This window comes from Sus scrofa, chromosome 9 (genome assembly GCF_000003025.6).
Source record: "Sus scrofa isolate TJ Tabasco breed Duroc chromosome 9, Sscrofa11.1, whole genome shotgun sequence".
NCBI classification, from domain to species: domain Eukaryota; kingdom Metazoa; phylum Chordata; class Mammalia; order Artiodactyla; family Suidae; genus Sus; species Sus scrofa.
The window spans coordinates 92,836,449-92,859,723 of record NC_010451.4 but is presented as its reverse complement, the minus strand read 5'-3'; the positions used below and the strand labels follow the sequence as shown (position 1 = coordinate 92,859,723).

Sequence of the window (23,275 nt, the reverse complement as noted above, 5' to 3'; positions counted from 1 at the left end):
CTCTGCGGCATCTGTAGAATGTGAAAGTTCCTGGGCTAGAATGAAACTGGAGCTGCAACTGAGGGCTACCTCACAACCATGGCAACACAGATTTGAGCTGCATCTGTGACCTGTGCCTCAGCTTGCACCAACACAGAATCCTTAACCCACTGTGTAAGGTCAGGGATTGAACACACAGCCTCACGGAGACTATGTCAGGCCCTTAACCCACTGAGCTACAATGGGAAGTCTTGACAAATTTCTTTTGACTAGTATTTTTTAACTATTCACATTTAAGTTAACTAATATATTAACAATTAAGTCTACCTATTTATTTATTTGTCTTTTTAGAGCTGCATATACAGCATATGGAAGTTCCCAGGTTAGGGGTCGAACTGGAGACATCTACGTAGCTACATAGCTACCAGCCTACACCACAGCTATAGCAATGCTGGATCCTTAACCCACTGACCGAGGCAGGGATCTAACCCACATCCTCATTGATACTAGTTGGATTCATTAACACCAAGCCATGATGGGAACTCCAAGTCTATGATTTTATTACTGGCTCTCTATTTATTTCCTATCTTTCTCATTCCTCTGCTTCTCTTTCCTTGCCTTTCTGAGTGTTACTTGATTTTTAGGATTCCATCCTGATTTATTTATAATGTCTTTGAATATATCTTTTTGTTTCATAATGGTTGTTCTGGATACTATTCATAGGTGACATAAAAATCTACTGCTATCAACATTTTACCACTTATAGTTTTTGGTTCAATCATTAAATATGACTTAAAAATCTCCTGGGAAAAAGAAAAAGGAAAACCCACATTTCTGCATTCTGTTGTTCTTTTTCCCTTCCAATAATCCTTTTATTATTTTCCTTCTGTCTGAAGAATTTCATTCAGTTACTATGGTTGCAGAAAATTTCTTTAGTTTCCTATGATCTGAGAATATTTTTGTTTCCCAATCACTACTGGAAAATAGTTTTACCACAGATAGTATACAGTTCTTTTCTTTAAGCAGTTGAAAAATACTTAGCCATTTCCTTCTGACCTTTATGATTTGAGATGAGAAATACACTGTCATTCAAATTGGTCCTCCCTACAGGCAGTCTGCCATCTGCTCTCAGCTGATTTGGAGATTTTTTTTCTTTGACTTCAGTTTGCATGTGTGTGTGTGTGTGTGTGTGTGTGTGTGTGTGTGTTTACGGCCACACCCAAGGCATTAAGGAGGTTCCCAGACTAGGTGTCAAATTGGAGCTGTAGCCACTGGCCTACACCAGAGCCACAGTAACACGGGATCTGAGCCACATCTGCAACCTACACCAGAGCTCACACTAGTGCAGATCCTTAACCCAATGAACAATGCCAAGGATTGAACCTGCGGCCTCATGGATGCTAGTCAGATTCATTTCTGCTGAGCCATGACAGGAACTCTGACCTCAGGTTTTAATAGGTCAATTATGATGTGCTTTATCATAGGCTCTTATTTGAGTGTATCCTGCTTAGGGTTATCTCAGCATCTTTTGTCTAAAGGTTTATCTTCCACAAACCTTGGAAATTTTCAGCCATGATTTCTTGAAATACTCTTTCAGCCTCACTTTTCTCCTTTCTTCTGGGACTCTGATGGTAACAAATGTTCTATCTTTTGTTATTGTCCCATAGGTCTCTGAGGCTCTTTTCATTTTCTTTGATTCATGATGGATGAATTCTGTTGTTCCATCTCCAGGTCTACTGATTCTCTCCTGTCATCTCTACTCAACAAAATGAAGCCCATTCATCATGACTTTCGTTTCTGTTGTATCTTCCAGTTCCAATTTCATTTCATCCTTTCTTCATAACTTTATTTTTACTGTATTTTACACATTTGCAATGTTTTTTATTTTTTTGGTCTTTTTAGGCCCGCACCCGCAGCGTATGGAGGGTCCCAGGCTAGGGGCTGAATCGGAGCTATAGCCACCAGCCTACACAACAGCCACAGCAATGCAGGATCCAAGCCATGTCTGAGACCTATACCATAGCTCACTGCAATGCCAGATCCTTAATCCACTGAGTGAGGCCAGGGATTGAATCTGCATCCTCACAGATACTAGTCAGATTCATTTCCACTGAGCAATGATGGGAACTCCCACACATTTAGTTTTGATGCATAAAACAAGTTGAATATATTTCATCATCATTCCAAGGTATGCATTACTCTTTGCATCACTTTCATCACCTCTTGCAAAATAATACTGCTATTTAATTTGGGAATTTCCTTTTTTAAAATAAATTTTATTGGACTATAGTGGACTTAGAAAGTTGTGTTTCAGGTGTACATCAAAGTAAACCAGTTATACATACACCCATTCTTTTTCAGATTCTTTTTCCACATAGGTTATTATACAGCATTGAGTAGATTACACTGTGCTATACAGTAGGTCCTTGTTACCTATCTTATGTATAGTAGTGTGTATATGCCAATCCTAAACTCCTAATTTATCCCTCCCACCGCACATTTCCCCATTGGTAACCATGAATTTGATTTCAAAATCTTGAGTCTATTTCCATTTTGTAAGTACTTTCATATACTTTTTGTTAGATTCCACATATTAGTGATCTCATATGACATTTGTCTTTCTCTGTCTGACTTAATTCACTTAGTATGATAATTTCTAGGTCCGTCCATGTTGCTACAAATGGCATGATTTCATTCTTTTTTATGGCTGAGTAATATTCCATTGTATATATGTACCATATCTTTGTTATCCAGTCCTCTGTTGATAGACATTAAGGTTTCTTTCACGTCTTGGCTATTACACATAGTGCTGCAATGAACACTGTTGTGCATGTCTTTTCAAATTATGGTCTTCTCTGGATATAGGCCCAGGAGTTGGATTGCTAAATAATATGATAGTTCTGTATTTAGTTTTTTAGCGAACCTCTATACTGTTCAAATTGGTATACTGTTGCACCAATTTGCATTCCCACCAACAGTGTAGGAAGGTTCCCTTTTCTCTATGCCCTCTCCAGCATTTATTGTTTGTAAATTTTTATTTATTTATTTGCTTTTTAATTTGATCCAAGTTGCAACTGTAAATGACACCATAGTTCATAGCAATGCCAGATCCTAAATCCACTGTGCAAGGCAAGGACAAACCCACATCCTCATGGATACTAGTCAGGTTTGTTACCACTAAGCCACAACATGAACTCCTATTGTTTGTAGATTTTTTTTAATGATGGCCATTCTGACTGCTGTGGGTTGATACCTCATTGCATTTTTGAATTCCTATAATAATTAGCAATGTTGAATATCTTTGCATGAATTTTCTTTGGCCATATGTATATCTTTGGTAAAATATCTATTTAATCAGAGCTGCAGCTGTCAGCTTGCACCACAGCCACAGCGATTCAGAATCCAAGCTTCGTATACCACGTATGCCAAAGCTCAGGGAAACACCAGATACCTAACCCACTGAGCGAAGCCAGGGATTGAACCTGTGTCCTCATGGATACTAGTCAGATTTCTTTCCACTGAGGAAGGATGGGAACACCTGAAATATGCCCATTTTTTTTTTGACTGGGTTTTTTTTTTGATATTGACCTGCCATAACTTCTTTTTCATTGCTGATATTTTCTATTTTCTTTTGTATCGGGAGAATTTGTAGTTGATTAATTAATCATTTTTGTGATTATGGTTCTAATATCCATGCCAAGTAATTCTAACATATAAGCTTTCTCAGCATTTGGTAATTAATTGTTTTCTTTTTTTCCTCATTCAAGTTGTGATTTTCTTGGTTCTTGGTAAGACATATGTATTGTTCATTGAACTTGAAACTCTACTACGGAATATGGAATTATCTCCAAGGGAAAACAGCTCTATAGTGCAGAGTATGCTTTTTATATGAAAGTAGGCAATGAGATGAGAGCTATTCCTTTGGGTTTTTTTGCCTTTTTGTTTTCTGGGGTTTTTTTGTTTTTGTTTTTTTGGGGGGGTTTTTTGGCTGCCTGGTGGCATATGGAATTCCTGGAACAGGGAGCAGAATCACATCTGAGCCATACTTGCACCCTCAGCCGGATCCCTAACCCACTGTGCCAGGGATTGAACCCGTGTTCCAAAGATACCACAATCCAGATGTGACACAGTGGGAACTCCAAGAGCTACTCCTCTCTTTCTCATCCCTTCCCCAAATAACTGCAGAGCCCAGCACAGCACAGAGTCTCGGTAGGTAGAGGAGTCAGTGAAATTGCATCTCATTCCCACTGATGCTGAACAGAAGATTCAAAACCAAGTATCAAGTCTAGAGTCAGGGTCATCATTGACAAAAACAGCCTTGCACTGCAGGGAGAGGTGAGGGGTATGTTTCAAGATGTGGAAATAGTCTGCATTCACAGGCTTCACCTACCTTTGCCCAGACAGCAACTGACAGACCAAGAATAGGACTGACGGTCATAACCACAAGAGCCAGCTTCCAACCACGTGAAAATGCTGATATAAAACCGATGATGAACGTTGCTAGTAACTGAAAGAACACTCCAATTTTGTCACCAATTCCATTATTAATTTTGGAGATGTCACTAAAAGAACAGACAATGTTAGAAATAAACATCAGGATTTTCAACACAGAACTTTTTTTCCTGAATCTAGTTAGGTTTTCTGTTTGTTTCAATGTGGAGTAAACACGTTTACATTTAGGATCCTGCTCAGAAATTTGCTCAGGAAGTATCATGTTGCTGCTTTGATGCCCACTCCCAGAGGATGCCTTGAGTCTGGCAAATCCAACCCCAAATTCAGTGCCCTCATGCCCTGCCAGGGTTCTGGGTACAAAAACATGCATAAGACATGGTGGCAGCTCAGAAGCAATCTGGTTTCATAACTGCTTCTGAGTGATACACTGACAGCTCCTAGCAGATGAGATGACATCACCTTCATTCTAATAAGATGAAGCACATCTGAGGTCAACAGAAACCCAGGTACTTACTCTGTGAGCCGGGTGTTAAGCTCCCCAACATCATGCATATCAAACCAGCCTATCTCCTGCTGCATGATAGCATGAAAAAACTGTTTTCTGATTTTGTATATCTGTCTTCCGGCTGCCATGCACCAGAACGAAACCTGGATGTAAGCGGCAACAAGCACACCAGCACCAATGGCACTGTAATAATAGGCGTACCTGAAAAACAATTAAGAACACTGCACAGGTTCTGCTTTCTCATCGATGCCCTCTTTTCCCCACCAGACCACTAGTCCTGGCTTTTTCAGTTATCTGGCTGTTGTGCCTTCCTTAACAGTATCCACCTGTGGCTGCCCTGATATAGTGCTTTTTCAGTTATCTGGCTATTGTGCCTTCCTTAACAGAGTTGATGGTCAGTATCCACCTGTGGCTGCCCTGATATAGTGCAACACTGAAGAGTATGGTTTCAGGAGTTCCTGCTATGGTGCAGTGGGTTAAGAATCCAACTGGGGAAGTGCAGGTCACTACAGAGGCATGGGTTCAATCCCTGGCCCCAGGGCAGTGGCTTACTGGATCCCATGTTGCCACAGCTGTGGCTCTGGATCAGTCCCTGGCCCAGGAACTTCCAATATGCCGCAGATGCGGTCATTTTAAAAAAAAAAAAAAAAAAAAAAAGAATATGGTTTCTGTCTTAGGCAAATCCTAGCTCTTCATTTAAGTGTGTGTAACCTTGGGCAAGCTGCTTAACCTTTCTAAGCCTCAGTTTTCTAATTGGTAAATGGAGCTAAGAACTGTAACACAGTCATGTGTGAATATATTTCAGCCCACACACTTTGCATTCAGAGAATGTTGGTTATTGTGAAAGACTTGTGTGGTGAGTTACCTCCATATAAGCTGATGAACACTTGGGGTTGTTGTTCCTGCACATAAAGGAATGAAAAGAAGTGACAGAGTTTGCCAGAAAGTGGGACCAAGAGATGGAAATTGAGAGTGAGAGGATGGAAGAAGATACCCCATGCAAACAGAAATCAAAAGAAAGCTAGTGTAGCAATACTCATAGTAGACAAAATAGACCTTAAAATAAAGAATGTTATATAAGCAGCAAAGAAGGACATTACATGATGATCAATCCAAGAAGAAGATCTAACAATTGTAAACATACATGCATCCAACATAGGATCACCTCAATATATAAGGCAACTGCTAACCTTCTTAAAAGCAGAAATCAACAATAACACAATAATAACAGGGGATTTTTAACATCCCACTTGTGGCAAATCATCCAGATAGAAAATCAACAAGGAAACACAGGCTTTAAACGATGCATCAGACCAGATGGACTTAATAGATATTTATAGAATATTCCATCCAAAAGCAGCAGAATATACATTCTTCTCAAGTGCACATGGAACGTACTCTAGGAAAGATAGCATTCTGGGCCACAAATCAAGCCTTGGCAAATTTCATAAAACTGAAATCATATCAAGCATCTTTTCCAACCACAATGCCATAAGACTAGAAATCAACAATAAGAAGAGTTTTCATTGTGGCTCAGTGAAAAAAAACCTGACCAGTATCCATGAATATGCAGGTTTGATCCCTGGCCCTGCTCAGTGAGTTAAGGATCCAGCATTGCCCTGAGCTGTGGTTTAAGGCACAAACACAGCTTGGATCCTGTGCTTCTGCGGCTATAGTGTAGGCCAGCAGCTGTAGCTCTAATTTCACCCCTAGCCTGAGAACTTCCATATGCCAAAGATGTGGTCCTAAAAAAGAAAACAAACAAACAAACAAACAAAAACCTAAAAAAACATGCAGAGACTAAACAATATGCTACTAAACAATGAATGGATTTCTGAGGAAATCCAAGAGGAAATTAAAACATACCCAGAAGTAAATGACAACAAATACACAGCAATCCAAAACCTATTGGAGGCAGCAAAAGCAGTTCTAAGAAGGAAGTTTATACCAATAGAAGCCTACCTCGGGAAACAAGAGAAATCTCAAATAAACACTCTAACTTTACACCTACATCAACTAGAGAATGAAGGAACAAAACCCAGAGTTAGCAGAGGAAAGAAATCAAAGATTAGAGCAGAAATAAATGACATAGAAATGAAGAAAACCTCCTGCTGAATAGCATTGAGAACTATGTCTAGATACTCATGTCGCAACAGAAGAAAGGGTGGGGGAAAAACTGTAACTGCAATGTATACATCTAAGGATAACCTGACCCCCTTGCTGTACAGTGGGAAAAAAAAAAAAAAAAAGAAATGAAGAAAACCATAGAAAAGATCAATGAATCTAAAAGCTGGTTCTTTGAAAGAAAAGATCAACAAAATTGATAAATCCTTAGCCAGACTCATTCAGAAAAAAAAGCAGACTCAAATCAATAAAATTAGCAATGAAAAAGGAGAAGTTATGAAATATAAAGGATCACATGAGACTACTGTGAACAACTATATGCCAATAAAATGGACAGCCTAGAACAAATGAACAAATTCTTAGAAAGATACAATTTTCTAAGACTAAACCAGGAAGAAAGGAAAAGATAAATGAACGAATCAAAAGTATTGAAATTGAAACTGTGATTAAAAAACTTCCAACAGGAACTTCTGTTATGGCTCAGTGGGAACAACAACTAGTATCCATGAGGATACTGGTTCAATCCCTAGCCTTGCCCAGTGGGTTAAGGATCCGGCATTGCCATGAGCTATGGCACAGGTCACAGATGAGGCTCTGATCCTGCATTGCTCTGGCTGTAGTGTAGGCCAGAAACTGCAGCTCAGATTTGACCCCTAGCCTGGGAATCTCCATATGCCACAGGTGGGGCCCTAAGAGGACCAAAAACAACAACAACAACCACAAACAAACAAACAAACAAACTCTGCAAACAATAAATGCTGGAGAGGGTGTAGACAAAGGAGAACCCTTTTACACTCTAGGTGGGAATGTACATTGGTGCAACAACTATGGAAAACAGTATGGAGATTCCCAAAAAAAAACTAAAAATAGAATTACCATTCGATCCAGTAATCCCACTCCTGGGCATCTATCCAGAGAAAACTATGACCCGAAAAGACACATGTACCCCAGTGTTCATCGCAGCACTATATACAATAGCCAAGACATGGAAGCAACCTAAATGTCCATCAACAGAGGAGTCTGTAATGAAGACGTTGTACATACACACAATGGAGTATTACTCATCCATCAAAAGCGATGAAATAATGGCATTTACAGCAACATGGATGGACCTAGAAACTATCATGCTAAGTGAAGTTAGACCGTGAGACACAAACATCATATGCATTCATTTATATGTGGAATCTAAAAAAAGGGTACAGTGATCTTATTTGCTGAATAGAAACAGACTCACAGACTTTGAAAAACTTATGGTTACCAAAGGAGACAGGTCAGAAGGGGTGGGGGAGGGATGCACCAGGGATTTGGGATGAAAATGTTCTAAAATTAGGTTGAGACGGTGGTAATACAAATATAAATATAGTAAAATTCATTGAATTTAAAAAAAACTTTTCTGAGAGCCAACTTCAAGATAACTAAATCATTAATGACAGTTTCCCAAGGTGAGCTAAGGTTAGAAGGACCATATTTATCCTGGGATGTTTTATTTTATTGTTTTGAATTACATGATATATTTAAAAAAAATAAATCTTGGTAATTCCTGTTATGGTACAGTGGAAACTAATCCTACTGCTTTCCATGAGGATATGGGTTTGATCTCTGGCCTCGCTCAGTGTGTTGGGAATTCAGTGTTGCTGTGAGCAATGTTGTAGGTCACAGACAAGGCTCAGATCCCCTGTTGCTGTGGCTGTGGTGTAAGCCAGTAGCTACAGCTCAGATCCCACCCCTGGCCTAGGAACTTCCATATGCAACGGGTTTGGCCCTAAAAGGCAAAAAATAAAATTAAAAAATCTTGTTGACTGATCGCATCATATGGGAAGCAAACTAATAATTACAAAGCCATTGTAAATAATGTGATTCTTAATTTAACTGGATTTTATTTATTTATTTATTTTTTATTTTTAAAACTTTTTTTTTTCTTTCTGCTTTTGGGGCCACAGGTGGAGCATATGGAAACTCCCATGATAGGGTTGAATTGGAGCTACAGCTGCAGCCCTATGCCACAGCCACAGCAATGCAGGATCGGAGCCACATCAGTGATCTACACCACAGCTCAAGACAATGCCATATCCTTAACCCACCGAGCAAGGCCATGGATCATAACCGAATCTTCATGGTTACTAGTGGGATTCATTCCTGCTGTGCCACAATGGGAACTCCCTTTAATTGCATTTTAAAAGGCCACCTTGAATTCTTCTAATTTCCCTGTAGATGATATTCTGTATTCACCAATGCATATATCAGCCTAATCTAGGCTTAAACTTAACTTTAGCACATTTTATGCAGAATAGGTTCTTTAAAAAAAAAATTCTACCAAAAAATAAAAAATTCTACATACTGTCCTCTTAGAAAATTGACAGTGAATTTGATCTATTCAAAAATTTTGAATCTTTACTATAATGCAATAATTTAAACACTGATGCAATTGGATTGAAACAGAAAAACATACCAACCATAAGAAAAATGTCTACTTACTTGGTCACTTTTTCCTCCAGTGTGCAGCCAAAATGTGTATGATTCTTAAGACCTAGATCAACCACAAACATACACCATTATATCTCTTTGTTCTGCATTAAAAACAAGCACATGAAAATGAACCAAACTTGTGTCACTTAACAATTTACACAAAAATAGGTCAAACTGACTTGATTTTAATTATGTATAAGCATCATGGCATGCATTTAAATCCTTCATTGTTGGCCATGTGCAACCACACGCACACTAAATTCAATGAAGCTTATATACAAGAGAAACCTACATGGACTAAGAAGTCTGTCAGCAGAAATACTCATGTCCTCGATTTTATGAAATATTACCCTGAGATGAAATAGAGAAAAATCTTTTCCCGGGCCTTTGTCCTGATTATCATCAGTGCAGACTTGACACTAGAGCACTTAGTATTTCCAAACTAACACTGCATTTCTCCAGTTTTTATTTTTATCTTAAAAATATGAAATAGAGGACTTCCAGTTGTGGCTGAGCAGTAATGAACCCAACTAGTATCCATAAGCACACAGGTTCGATCCCTGGCATTGCTCAGTGGGTTAAGGATCCAGCATTGCTGTTAGTTGTGGTTTAGGTCACAGACACGATTCAGATCCCACAATGTTGTGGCTGTGGTATAGGCCAGCAGCTGCAGCTATGATTCGACCCCTAACCCCAACCTGGGAACTTCCATGTGCCACAGGTGTGGCCCTAAAAAGAAAAAAAAATACACACACACACACACATATGTGTGTATATATATATATATAATAGAAAGAATAATGGAATAAATACCAGTGAGCTCATCAAGCAATATTAGCAAATGCAAACATTTTGGGACAAAGTACATTAAATTTTAACACACCCTCTAAACACACACACAGACACACACGCACACAAAATAGCCACTGTTCAATATTTTGGTGTGAATTATTTCAGATTTTCATTTCTGTATGCATGTATACACATACACAGTTATTTTAAAAGATAGAATCGTAACCCACATCCAATTTTCCATATCAGTATTTGTGTGTATATGTGTCTCTCCAATTTTTCAAAGTTGCATTTCTTTCACTTGCTTCCAACCGAAAGTTTCAATGCTGCATTGAACATACCTGTATGCATATATTACATACAAATATATAGTGAGTATTTTTCAGGATAAATTATCATAATCAAGATGGCTAGATAACATGGAGGCGCATTTTAAATCTTTCAGTCATTTCAAGAGTTACGGTATTAGTAGTTCAGATAAGTGTGACTTTGACAGGTTTTCTGTCAAAGGGAACAATATGGACAAAATCTCACTTCATGTTTGAAGAATGAGTAAGCCAGTTTTGCAGGGGTGTGGGGTGTGCCGTGCAGATGGACGGAGGGGGTATGTGGCTGGAAAGATGATCCAGGTTCTACAGATGTGGTGTGTAAAAACTAGCAGGCATTCAGTGGTTTTGAGCAGAAAAGGATAAAATTAGAAGTTTGGTCTAAGGTAACTAAGCAGCAAGCAATATATAAGATGAACAGGAACAGGGGCAGACAGAGTGATGGAGCTAGTGAAACTATGTAAGGAAAGGGTCATTCATAATGAGAATAGGAAAGAAGGAAAGTGCCCATAAAATTTAGAGAGTGAGGATCTCCTGGTGTGGCTCAGTGGTAACAAACCCAACTAATATCCATGAGGACATGGGTTCAATCCCTTGCCTTGCTCAGTTGGTTAGATCCACTGTTGCTGTAAGCTGTGGCTTAGGCCAGCAGCTGCAGCGGATTTAACCCCTAGCCTTGGAATCTCCATATGCCATAGGTATGGCCCTAAAGAGCAAAAATAAAAATAAATTAGAGAGTGTAAAGTTAGAGGCCCTAGCAACTGATGAATATAGAGAGAGTAACAATAAAAACAATCAGACCTCCAGTTTAAGCATGTGGAGAATGGTGATGTCATGGTGGAAAATAAGAGGTCAGCAAAAAGAGGAGATCTGGTCAGATCTGAGAAGACTATTAGCTCAGTTCTGAAGATCTTTATGCCTGGAACATTCAACTGAAGATGTTCAATAAGTATGGCAGCCATCCGGTTCTGGAGAGAGTTAGGTCTAAAGATGTAAGCATCATACATCTTAGGGGGCATGAAAAAAACCATCTCTTCTCACCTGTGCGGACAGGTAGCAGGTAAGGAGGAAAGCACAACCAAGCAGAGAATCCAGAGAAGAGTAGGTTTAGGAGTAACAGAGAAAGCAGGAAGTCAGAAAGAGATATGTAGGGATGCTGCAAAATGTGAGGCAGAGAAAGCTTCCACCTTATGTCAAGTGGAATGATAAGTGTCCACATTAATTTTCATTGGTTATGAGACTGCTTCTGCTTCATACGTTCAAAAATAGAACAGGATATTAAATTACTGGGTGAGGATTTTTCTCAAAATCAGTCTTGGAAGATCACTCATTACAGATATTCCATCTTAACTATCTAACCAGGAGATGCTTCTAAATGGTATATTCACTAGTATGTATCAAGATCAAACAAAGACAGATTTTCAAGGAGTTCTCTTGTGGAACAGCAGGTTAAGGATCCAGTGGTTGTCACTGAAGTGGTTCAGGTCACTACTGTGGCACGGGCTGGAACTATGGCCCAGGAACTTCCACACACAACCAATTCAACCAAAAAAAAAAAAAAAAAAAAAAAAGGACAATTTTTCAGGTCTAAATCAAGTCTAAATATATTTTCTACTTATTCCTACTACTAGTTTTCTCAAATCTAGGGATAAGGGATAAGAGGGTTTAAACAAATATTCTTTGGCATCAGTGCTTCTAGGTACAATAATTTAAAAAATTTTTATTGAAGTATAGTTAATATACAAAGTTATATTAGTTTAAGGTGTACAGCAAAGAAATTGAGTTATATAGGTATGTGTGAATATAGACATATTCTTTTAAAAATTCTTTTTCATTAAAGATTATTATTATTATTATCATTATTATTATTATTATTACCATGCTTTTTAGGGCAGGACCTGCAGCATATGGAAATTTCCAGGCGAGTGGTTGAATCGGAGCTACAGCTGCGAGTCTACACCACAGTAAACCCAGATCTGAGCCACGTCTGTGACCTACACCACAGCTCATGGTAATGCCAGTTCCTTAACCCACTGAGTGAGGCCAGGAATCGAACCCACGTCCTCATGGATCCTATTTGGGTTCACTACCGATGAACCACAACTGGAACTACCTTCATTATAAACTATTAAAAGATTCTAAGTATTGTTCCCTGGACTATACAGTACATCACTGTTGGTATGTGTTTACATAATAGTAGTGTGTATATTTTAATCCAAACTCCTAATTAATCCCTCCCTCTAACTTTACAATCATTTGTATACAGTTCAAAAAGTAAAAAATTATGTTCAAGGTCAAAACTGACTCTTTAATTTGTACAACTATGCTCTCTCCCTCCCTCTCTCATTGTATATAATTTTAGTTATCAGAAACCACTTCTTGCACCAAGTACTCTTTATTTGTCCCTCAGTGGTATTAGAGTGGTCTTTTTACTCCAATCCAGTCTTTATATTGCTCCCAGATTTTATCTTTGGCAGCAAAACTATAATTCTACTGCTTCTCTTAAGAACCTACAATGACAGTCCACTCCACAAAGGTTAGGTCCAAGATCCATAACATGTCCTATTAGTCCCTTTGCAATCTTCCCACACTCAGTCACCCCATGACTTTCCGAATGTTTTCTTTACCCCCACACCCTTCTCCCCATCTCAGCAGTAAAGGGCACTGTGCAGTCGCTTTCTGGAGGGAGAGAAGACAGTGTCCAAGTCTCTGATTGACCGTCATGCTCCTGAAGCCTCTAACCGTGGGGTTTGGAGGGGACACTGAGCACAATAAGATAGTTTGCTTAAGTTTCATGAGCCTAAGCTCCACCCTTTGAGCCATGAAACTACTTTCCACATACTGAGAAGAGATGCAGTAGAGAAGTGATGAGAGCTTTCTTCCTCCAAGCCCTGATTCATTCTCCTCGCTCTCAAAGCTGCCTTTTACTACAGTTTTTCTCCTGGAAAAGACTCTTCCTTTGTGAACGAGCTCACTAGGACCTCCACTCAAGCGGCTTAGCGATAGCAGAGTAACCCACACAACTCCAGAGAAAATTCTGCACAATTCAATGTGAGAATAGACTGTGATGGTTTACACCCATCTCCTCCTCCAGGGTTTGATCCTTGCCTGGGAATTTCTACATGCTGTGGATGCAGCCAAAACAAAAGCATAAACAAAACAAGCTGCTATTTCTCTAATCCTAAAGCACACACACACACATACACACACAAACACTCCTGTCCTCATGTCTCCATTTTCATGTTTCCAAAAAGCCCAACCTATGACAATGTCCAAAATTAAATTTGTGGTATTTACCACCAAACCTAGTTTCCTTCCACCTTCCTCAACTCAACTGATAGTAACCACATCCAATTTATCCAGCTTCTAGGACTAAAAACGTGTAAATCATGTTGGAGAACTCTCTCTTACAGCCGAGAATCTCTTAATTGATTCCCATTTATCATTCAAAGTCCAAATCCAGTTCTTATATCTTTTCCTGAACTCTCTGGGCTATTTCTGACTTCACAGAGCTCTCTCTTTTTCTACATCTCTCACCAGAATTTCCACTGTATATGCTTTTTTTTGGTCTTTTTAGGGCCACACCTGGGCATATGGAGGTTCCCAGGCTAGGGGTCTAATTGGAGCTGTAGCCACCGGCCTACACCAGAGCCATTGCAACGCCAGATCCGAGCCATGTCTGCAACCTACACCACAGCTCACGGCAATGCCAGATCCTTAACCCACTGAGCGAGGCCACAACCTCATGGTTACTAGTCGCTGCGCCACAATGGGAACTCCCCACTGTACAATCTAATGTTTGTGTGTATTATCTTCTCAAATCCATTACAAATATGAACTATAGCTCAGACCCCTCCACCTCCTACAGCACTGAATACACTAGTGCATATTTAGTAAGAGCTCCACAAACTTCATTCATAGTGACTGATATTTCTTCACACTTCCAATAAAACCAGTACCAGGAACAATACTCACTTCCACTAGTTACATTGGGAATTTTTATGTGTGCCAAATTTCCTACACTTGCGAAGCTATCTATCATTTCTCCAAAAACCAGCATCATGAGGGGCAGTCCAGTTCCGTGCACGATGGCAGCCGTAGTCCCCAGCAACATATACAACACATCAAGCCAGTTCGAATAGCGAAACTAAAAAAGAGAAAATACAGAGAATAAGAACAATTAGCACAGTTTCGAGATGGTTTGCTCTACTTTCCAAATATATCCAAAATGTAAACAGTGCTCAGACTACTACTGCGACCACCCTGGTCAGAGCCAAACTATTGCAATAACCCTTTTAGAGCTAGGAATTCCTGTTGTGGCTCAGTGGGTTAAGAACCCATCTGGTATCCATGAGGATGTGGGTTCCACCCCTGGCCTCACTCAGTGGGTCAAGGATCCAACATTGCTGCAAGCTGTGGTATAGGGGAGGAAGTAATGGAGATGAAGTAATGGAGAAAGCATACTGACTGTCCTTGTGATGATCGTGGGGCAAATAGAAGAATAACATACTTCCGAGAGGGGATGCAATGTCAAGGAAGAACTAGTTAATGTAACTAGTTAACTACACATGCTGGTAGGTAAATCAGTCAAAGACCGGTGGTGAAAATACAGGAAAGATCTAAAGAATAAGAGAAACACCAGTGGGTACAATAACTATTAGGAGAAGCATCACATTCCCATGATGCCTCAACACCCCTCATAGTTGCAAGGGGGCAGAGACCCCTCTACCACAGAGGGAGGACCCAGTCTATCCTCACCCTCACCAAGTGATCAAACTTAGTACCAAAAAAAGTACAACACCTTAACATGTGATGGTTCCTGATGTGATGGTTCATGAAGTACACAGCATCCCCCATGTACATTCCTTACCAAAAATATTTTAACATGAATGTTGTAAAACCTTTAGACTCAACTTCCAGGCTTTAAGAAATGCAGTGGGCATGGGAGTTCCCATTGTGGCTTAGCGGGTTACGAACCTGACAGGTATCCATGAGGATGTGGGTTTAATACCTGGCCTCTTTCAGTGGGTAAAGGACCTGGCATTGCCATGACCTATGATATAGGTCATAGACACAGGCTCAGATCCCATGTTGCTATAGCCGTGGTATGGGCTGGGAGCTGCAGCTCTGACTGACCCTGAGCTTGGGAACTTCCATATGCCACAGCTATGGCCCTGAAAAGAAAAGAAAAAAAAAATTCCCCAAAACAAACAAAAAAACCACATGGCTACCTATTTTCTCTTCAGAGAATACAAAAATAAAAATACAAAACAAAAACCAGAAAACGAGATAAAGAATTAATCATATTAAAGTTTTCATATTCCAGCATAGAAGAACAATGACATGTACCAAGTCATAGTAATAAATAATTCATTGTTAACTTCTATTATATGAGTGCCTGGGACTTTGACCTCAAACCTGCCAGGATTAGAGCCACTGATGACAGGGTACCCTGTGTTTCCCTGAACAGACCTCCATGTGGCTGACGTCCTCTATCCACATGGCTGAGACCATCGCTGGCAGAAGTGCCTGCCCAGGTAACAGATCACCTTACTCATTCAGAGAATACTGAAATCTAGGCCAAGAAGGGTGGCTGTGGGGCCCCAAAGCACATGGCAAGTTATGATGGGCATTCCCCTGAAAGCAAGCTAAAGTAAACAAATTCATTTTACCTCTCCATTAACATACTCCCCAAGAATATGTGGTACCAGGTGAAGTACCTCTTTTCTAGATCAGGAGAAGCCAAATTTCCAAAACACTGTGAAGAGGGAATACATTCAAACTCACCATGGCCAAAACACTGACAGCTGGTTTCTTTTCTTTCTTATCATTTTTACTGAAAAACAGCAAGAGAATTACACAAAACTTTAAAAACTATATAAATCTTTAAATTGTTCAATTAACAGAGTTCATAGTTAATAACAAATAAGACAAAGAAACATGCCTACGAGGTATTATTCATTTGGAAAAGCAGGCTAGGAGTTCCTTGGTGGCTCAGTTCCTTAAAGTTTCCAGCACTATCACCGCTGTGGTGCAGGTTCGATCCCTGGCCCAGGAACTTCTGCATGCTCTGGGAGTGGCCAAAAAAATAATAAAACAAAGTAAAAATAAAATTAAAAACAGGTTAATACTACCCATTTATGAAGTTTAAGTATGTTTACATGTTTCTTAGACATCTATATATGTGGTTATCAGTGTGTCCTGAGTTTTCTATTAAAATATCTTCTTCCTTGTGCCTTTGGTATTTCCTAATTTTCTATGATGAGTACACACAGAGACACAACTTTTGCCATTAGAAAAATATTACTAAATAAAGAGAGCTTCCGGTTTTATTCCAATTAGAAAATCATTCATGTCTCTGGAATTAACCCCCTTAATTATCATCTGAGTAATTCTAACAGTATATATTCTACCTACTACCTACATATTGTCCTCAATCATACCCTTTACTAATGGAGGGTAGTGGCGATCACATGCAGGGCATAAATTACCCTAAAAAAGAAAGGTAATTACTTCACTTCCAATAAGCAAATCTAATTGTGAAAAGATGTCTGGAGCCCTAAAGGGACCACTACAGCAATAAATGCCACCTAGAAAAACTACAGTGAGAAAAGATGGTTTGTCAACAGCAAAAAAGCTGTCCTCAGGCATTGGAAGGTCAACCATTTTGAGCCAAAATTCAAATTAACCCAACTCTGTAACTAGTTTTCCACCCTGTGTAACTGCCACCCAGCATATGAAAGCAAACCAACCATGATCAGCCTCTGCATCTATAGTTTCATGTACACACACACACACATATATATATACACACTATTTCAGAGAAGAATCATATGATTTTCACACATTTTCCACTTTCAAAAGTAAATTCATTGTTGTCATTGTTCTTTATGCTCCATGAGGTAAAAGAGTTGAAGCAACTTCTAAAGAAAAAAAATCCAGACTTTATCCCCTATTTGGCTTTGGAGTGATGTTAGAAGGACATAACATACAAAATACACAAACCTAACTCTTCAGATTTGGTCCCACCCTATTCCTAGTAAAGGAATGATTTCAATATCCCTGGAATCAGGAGGAGAGGAGAAAAAACAGCCATACAAAATTGAGGGGTTTAGCTCTAAGCATTTTATTTACATTTACATTTTCTAAAACTCTAGCTACTGAGAATTTATGCTGTTTCAGACACTAAGTAAACACTTCCCATGCAGGACCTCATTTAACCTTATCTTAATCTCTGTGAGGCAGGCACACTGTTGACCTTTCTTGAGAGACGAGAGAACTGCAGGTGAGAAGAGTTCACTAACCTGTCCCAGCACACACAGCCAGCCAAAGCCAAGATAAAAGCTGAGAAATCTAAGCCCTAAACACCAGGCTACCATATGCAACCTCCGACTTCTGAGACACTGCATTGCACAGAAACACACTTCCACACTGACTCTCACCCCCAACAGCTGACAAAAGGCAAGGTGCTTATCAAATCACATTTTAATAAAGGATCTTTACAAATACAAATATGCCAAATGGTACTATGATCCGAACATTACACCTGTTAACCAAGCCAGATGATTCTAATTCCAAATTAGAATGTAGACTTTTTATATTTTATTCTTTTTAAAAAAAATTTATTTTTGCTTTTTAGGGCAGCACCCACATCATATGGATGTTCCCAGGCTAGGGGTTGAATCTGAGCTGCAGCTGCCAGTCTCCACCACAGCCACTGCAACGGCAGATCAGAGCCGTGTTTGTGACCTACACCACAGCTCTGGACAACACTGGATCCTTAACACACTGAGCAAGTCCAGGGATCGAATCTACATCCTCCTGGATAATATTCAGGTTTGTTAACCCTGAGCTACAACAGGAACTCCCGCAAATGTTATTTCTTTTCCTGTGAGTTTGTTTTTATACTATAGGAGTTCCTATTGCAGCTCATGGGTAATGAACCTGAGCAGTATCCATGAGGATGTGGGTACAAGGATCCAGCATTGCCATGAGCTGCGGTGTAGATCACGGATGGGGCTCAAATCTGATGTTGCTGTGGCGTGGTGTAGGCCAGCAGGCGAAGCCCCCATTTCACCCTTAGCCTGGGAACTTCCATGAACTGTGGGTTAGGCCCTAAAAAGCAAAGAAATAACATTTGTGGTTATTAGAGGCGGGAGGAGGCAATGGGAAAAAAGTACAAATTTCCAGTTATCAGATAAAGAGGTGCTAGAGATGTAAATTTCAATGTGACTGACAGTTACCACTGCTGTATGTACATAGGAAAATTATCAATAGATCCAAGAGTTCCCATCACAAGAAAAAAGTTTCCTTTTGCTTTTTCTCCTACATATATATGATGATGGATATTGGCTAAACTTATGGTAATATTTCACAATATTTATAAGTCAAACCATTATGCTGTACACTTTACACTTAAACAGTGTTATATGTCAGTTGTATCTCAATAAAACTGGAAAAATATATAGTTTTATTAAGAACAGATGAAAATCAGTAATGGTGAGCACAGTTTAACAAGAGCTACTTTAAAAAAAAAAAAAAATTCCAGTTTGGAAAAAAACTCCATAGGCCATGATAAAAATCAACAATTAAACAAAGGTATGTGCAGGCTGAAATTTTTGTTCTTGTTTTTTGTTTTTGTTTTTTTAATATGGACTATTATTTGGGAGTTCCCGTTGTGGCTCAGCAGTAACACACCCAACGAGTATCTATGAGGATGTGAGTTCAATCCCTGGCCTTGCTCAGTGGGTTATGGGATCCAATGTTGCCATGAGCTGTGGTGTAGATCGAAGACGAGGCGCATTGCTGTGGCTGTAGTGTAGGCCAGCAGCTGCAGCTCTGAATTGAATTACAGATTCATGGATTGTACTTTATTCAGTATTTCACAACCAAGCACAGTCATTACTCTTTCCAATGTCCAAATTTGGTCATTGGAAGCCTCTTCAAGCCAGTTTCTGTGTCCATTTTGATAATTCCACTGAACCCCACTTCCTGTTTTCAGGTACCACAAGATACTCCAGGCTCAATTACTATTAGCTCTTTTTCTATGTGGTGCAGATTCCTTTTTGTAAGGTTTTGTGAGAAACCAGTATCTGACACTAAGTGTGCTCACTGCTGCTATCCCTTTTAATGGAGAGAAATGGAACTATTTTTCAAAAATCATGAAATTACACTGAAATTTCTAATTCAAATTCAACATTGTTTTTTAAAAACTTAATGTTCACACTTGTATTTCTTTTCTCTTACACTGAAAAGCTTGGTTTCTAATAGTGTTAATACATTCACTAATTCATTTTATTTTATAATTTGCTAAGAGCTTATTGAGCAAAGTTTGAAATTTTCTATACAGACACTGCACTGCAATCAGAATATAATTATTTTCCCTAAGGGGATAATTTCAATCAAGATCATTTCAAATCATTCTAGCAATTTCTTTGGTACTAGACTCTCCAAATAACTTCTTCTCCAGGGGTCAGATAGTCATTGCCTTTAAAAAAAAAAAAAAAAAGAATGCATAGGGAGTCCCCCTCCTGGCACAGCAGTAATGAATCTGACTAGTAACGATGAGGTTGCAGGTTCAATCCCTGTTCTCTCTCAGTGGGTTAAGGATTTGGCTTTGTGGAGAGCTGTGGTGTAGGTTACAGACTCAGCTTGGATCCTGCATTGCTCTGGTTGTGGCATAGGCCAATTCCACCCCTAGCATGGGAACCTCCATATGCCTCTGGTACCGTTCTAAAAAGGAGGAAAAAAAAAAAAAAAAAGCCTAAATGTAGCTGTGGCCTTCTGTCCCATCTGCTATGACACAAACACAAAATTGTTTATGTGACTGTTTTACCCAGAAGCAACAGATTGGACAGCAAAGCACAAGCACAGCACAAAGTTCAGGCTCGTGGCCAACTGACATCACTTATAAAGAAGGTTTTAAAACATGAAGAAGAAGGAGTTTCCAAATGGTTAACCAATATGACTAGCATCCATGAGGACACAGGTTCTATCCCTGAACTTGCTCAGTGGGTTAAGGATCCTTCGTTGCTGTGGCTGTGACAGAGGCAAGTAGCTGTAGCATCAGCTCCAATTGGACCCCTGGCCTGGGAGTCTCCCTATCCCGAAAGTGCGGCCCTAGAAAAGAGAAACACACACACTCACAGAGAGAGAGAGAGAGAGAGAGAGAGAGAGAGAGAGAGAGAGAGAGAGAAGAATGTGACCATCAGTGGGGGCCAGAAAGCTGAGGAAGAAGCTCACCACGAAACGCAGCCAGCAAACTTCTGAAGCCTCTAGAATTTAAGATTAAAATCAACGTCTTCATCAGCACCATCATCATCATCACCAACCCTTCATTTATTTCAGAGCTGGAGGCTAGAAACAGATCTCCCAAATCTCTCAAGCTATATAAAATCTGAAAGTGAAACAAACTGGCTACCTTTTTTGGTCCCTTTTTAAGAAGTTCTTCTTCCCCGTTCCTTTGTTTCGGCCTTCTTCAAGATCCATCGCGACCTGAGGAAAAACCACAGCGGAGTAGCCAAATGCAAGAACCCTGGAAGGCAGAGGTGAGACAGAGCCTGACTTCTGCGGGGAGCGGTAAGGCAGAGCGCTCGCCCTGATGCTCTAGCCGCCAGAAGTCGCGGTGGCTGCCTCAGGGACCTGCCTCGGTGCCTGGCATCCAGCCGCCGCAGGTGAGCAGAGGGGCAGGGCGCCAGCGCGTCCTGGACTGTGCCCGCTGCCACTGCGGTTCTGCCTCCTGGTTCGCCTCGCCGTCCACAGGTTCCCAGAGCCCGGCTTCAGGTACCAAACCGGCTCTATGGGCTCAGGGAGAGACACTCCAGGACGAGCGGCCAGTGTCCAAAACTAGATGCCCCAGGAGCTCCCCAACTGAGAATAACTCCAACTCCACCCGGTCTCTTTGGACTTGTCAATTGGAATCCACCCCTCCTCCTCTCCGAAGCCCTTCTCCCACCCGGCCCAAACTCGGAAAACTGGAGCGCCCACCCTTCCCGCGAACCGTCTCCATCTAGTGCCCAGATTCGCGCGCTCTTACCTCGGGCTTTCCTTCGGAACGTCCACCACGACGTGGATTTGGGAAGAAGAGATGCAAACTCTAACAGGAAGCCTCCGGTGGATGCGCACAGCGACCTAAACCACTTTGAACCTTGGAGGAGCCGCTGCTCAAATATGTCCTGGCTTCCTGGGGCAAAGGCGCAGGGGGCCTGCAGCCCACACCCAAAAGCTCTGCAGCCCTGCCAATCAGCCGGACCGCTCAGAAGTACTCCCCGCCCTCTCGATTGAAGCTGATTGCACTATGAGTTAGGAAACAGGTTGGAATTGCAGGAGGAATGTCCTTGCTTCTGTTGCCCCTCAGCAAAAGGGCAAGTAGAGGAATGCTTATCAGCTGAATCATTAGGGACATTTACAATTATAGAGTCATGTCTGTGCAAGTCCTCAGAAATCTTCATATCCACAGAAGTATGTATAGATAGATATGGATGTGGATATACAATCCACTCCTTGTGTCGCGAGTAGAAAAAGGAAATTTTCTTTGGTAGCTCATCCAATATATTTAATAAAACCACCTCCGACCTTGTGCCCATACAGTAGTTAAAATGATTTAGACTTCCCTTCCTAGCAGTGCCTTTAAAAAGGCCAGGTGAAAATTTTCTACAAGTCTTTCTTCAGTATGTTTGACAGTTTCTGAGGTTTATCTGTTACCTTTTGTTTGAAGATAAATGGAAAGAAATAAATAGGAAGATTTTTTTAAACACATGAGTGAAAACAGGTAGAAATGTATTTAAAAGAATGGAATGTTTTCAAATATAAGCCATCAGAGTAATGATAATGTTATTCTCAAGACATTTTAAAGCTCTTCTATTTTTTTTGGCTTTTTTTTTTTTTTTTAAGGGCAACACCCATGGCATATGGAGGTTCCCAGGCTAGAGGTCAAATTGGTGCCTTAGTTGCCAGGCTGTGCCAAAGCCACAGCAAACAGATCCCAGCCTGATCTTCTACCTATGCAGCAGCTTGTGGCAACTCTGGATCCTTTAACCCACTGAGCCAGGTCAGGGATTGAACCTACATTCTCATGGATACTAGTCGGGTTCCTAACCCCATGAGCCACAATGGGAACTCCTAAACTCTTACATTTTAATCTGGATAATTAAAGTTTTGTGTATTTTAGCATATTCCTTTAGTTGTAATTTAATTCCGTATTTACTGTTACCATTTTTTTCTGGTCCTCTGTCTTTTCCACAAGTTAATGAAACCAAGTGCAATCTTCACAACTCAAATTCATAAAGCAGCGTTATCTCACATTAGGGCTTTTCACCCTTATCAACCTAGGGGAAATGGATGTTTTTGCAACCTTTTGTTTGCCTTCTCTAAAATATGAGTTACCTCTCAGCTCACCGCAAAACTTTAAAGGAAGAAAACCCTTTTATTTGTTACTGCATAGTGTACTTTCCCTATGTTTGAGTAACTCATACTTCAAAGCCATAATTTTCTTTCCACCTTTTATTCCAAATTTTCCTTACCTTGATTTTCTTTTCCTGAGCCATACAGTCAGGTTTTTTTCATTACAAACTATTAATTAGACTTTCTAACAGGTTTCTAACATTTACTCTGTGTTCTAATTGAATATGCA

At 40.1% G+C, this 23,275-nt stretch overlaps 1 protein-coding gene across 2 annotated transcripts in view; it reads right to left on the bottom strand.

Moving 5' to 3' along the window:
- The window catches only part of LOC100522455 (multidrug resistance protein 1), an 88,747-nt gene extending 66,751 nt beyond the window's left edge, over window positions 1-21,996 (bottom strand). The window contains exons 1-7 of one of the 2 annotated variants that reach the window (XM_013989592.2): window positions 21,680-21,996; window positions 21,065-21,138; window positions 16,432-16,480; window positions 14,620-14,791; window positions 9,536-9,587; window positions 4,946-5,137; window positions 4,370-4,541 (exon numbers count right to left, since the gene is read on the bottom strand). In XM_013989592.2, the coding sequence (XP_013845046.2) occupies window positions 4,370-4,541; window positions 4,946-5,137; window positions 9,536-9,587; window positions 14,620-14,791; window positions 16,432-16,480; window positions 21,065-21,132 (705 nt within the window). In that variant the 5' untranslated portion in view covers window positions 21,133-21,138; window positions 21,680-21,996. The remainder of the gene's footprint in view (window positions 1-4,369; window positions 4,542-4,945; window positions 5,138-9,535; window positions 9,588-14,619; window positions 14,792-16,431; window positions 16,481-21,064; window positions 21,139-21,679) is intronic. The other variant, XM_021102516.1, reaches the window with a different exon arrangement.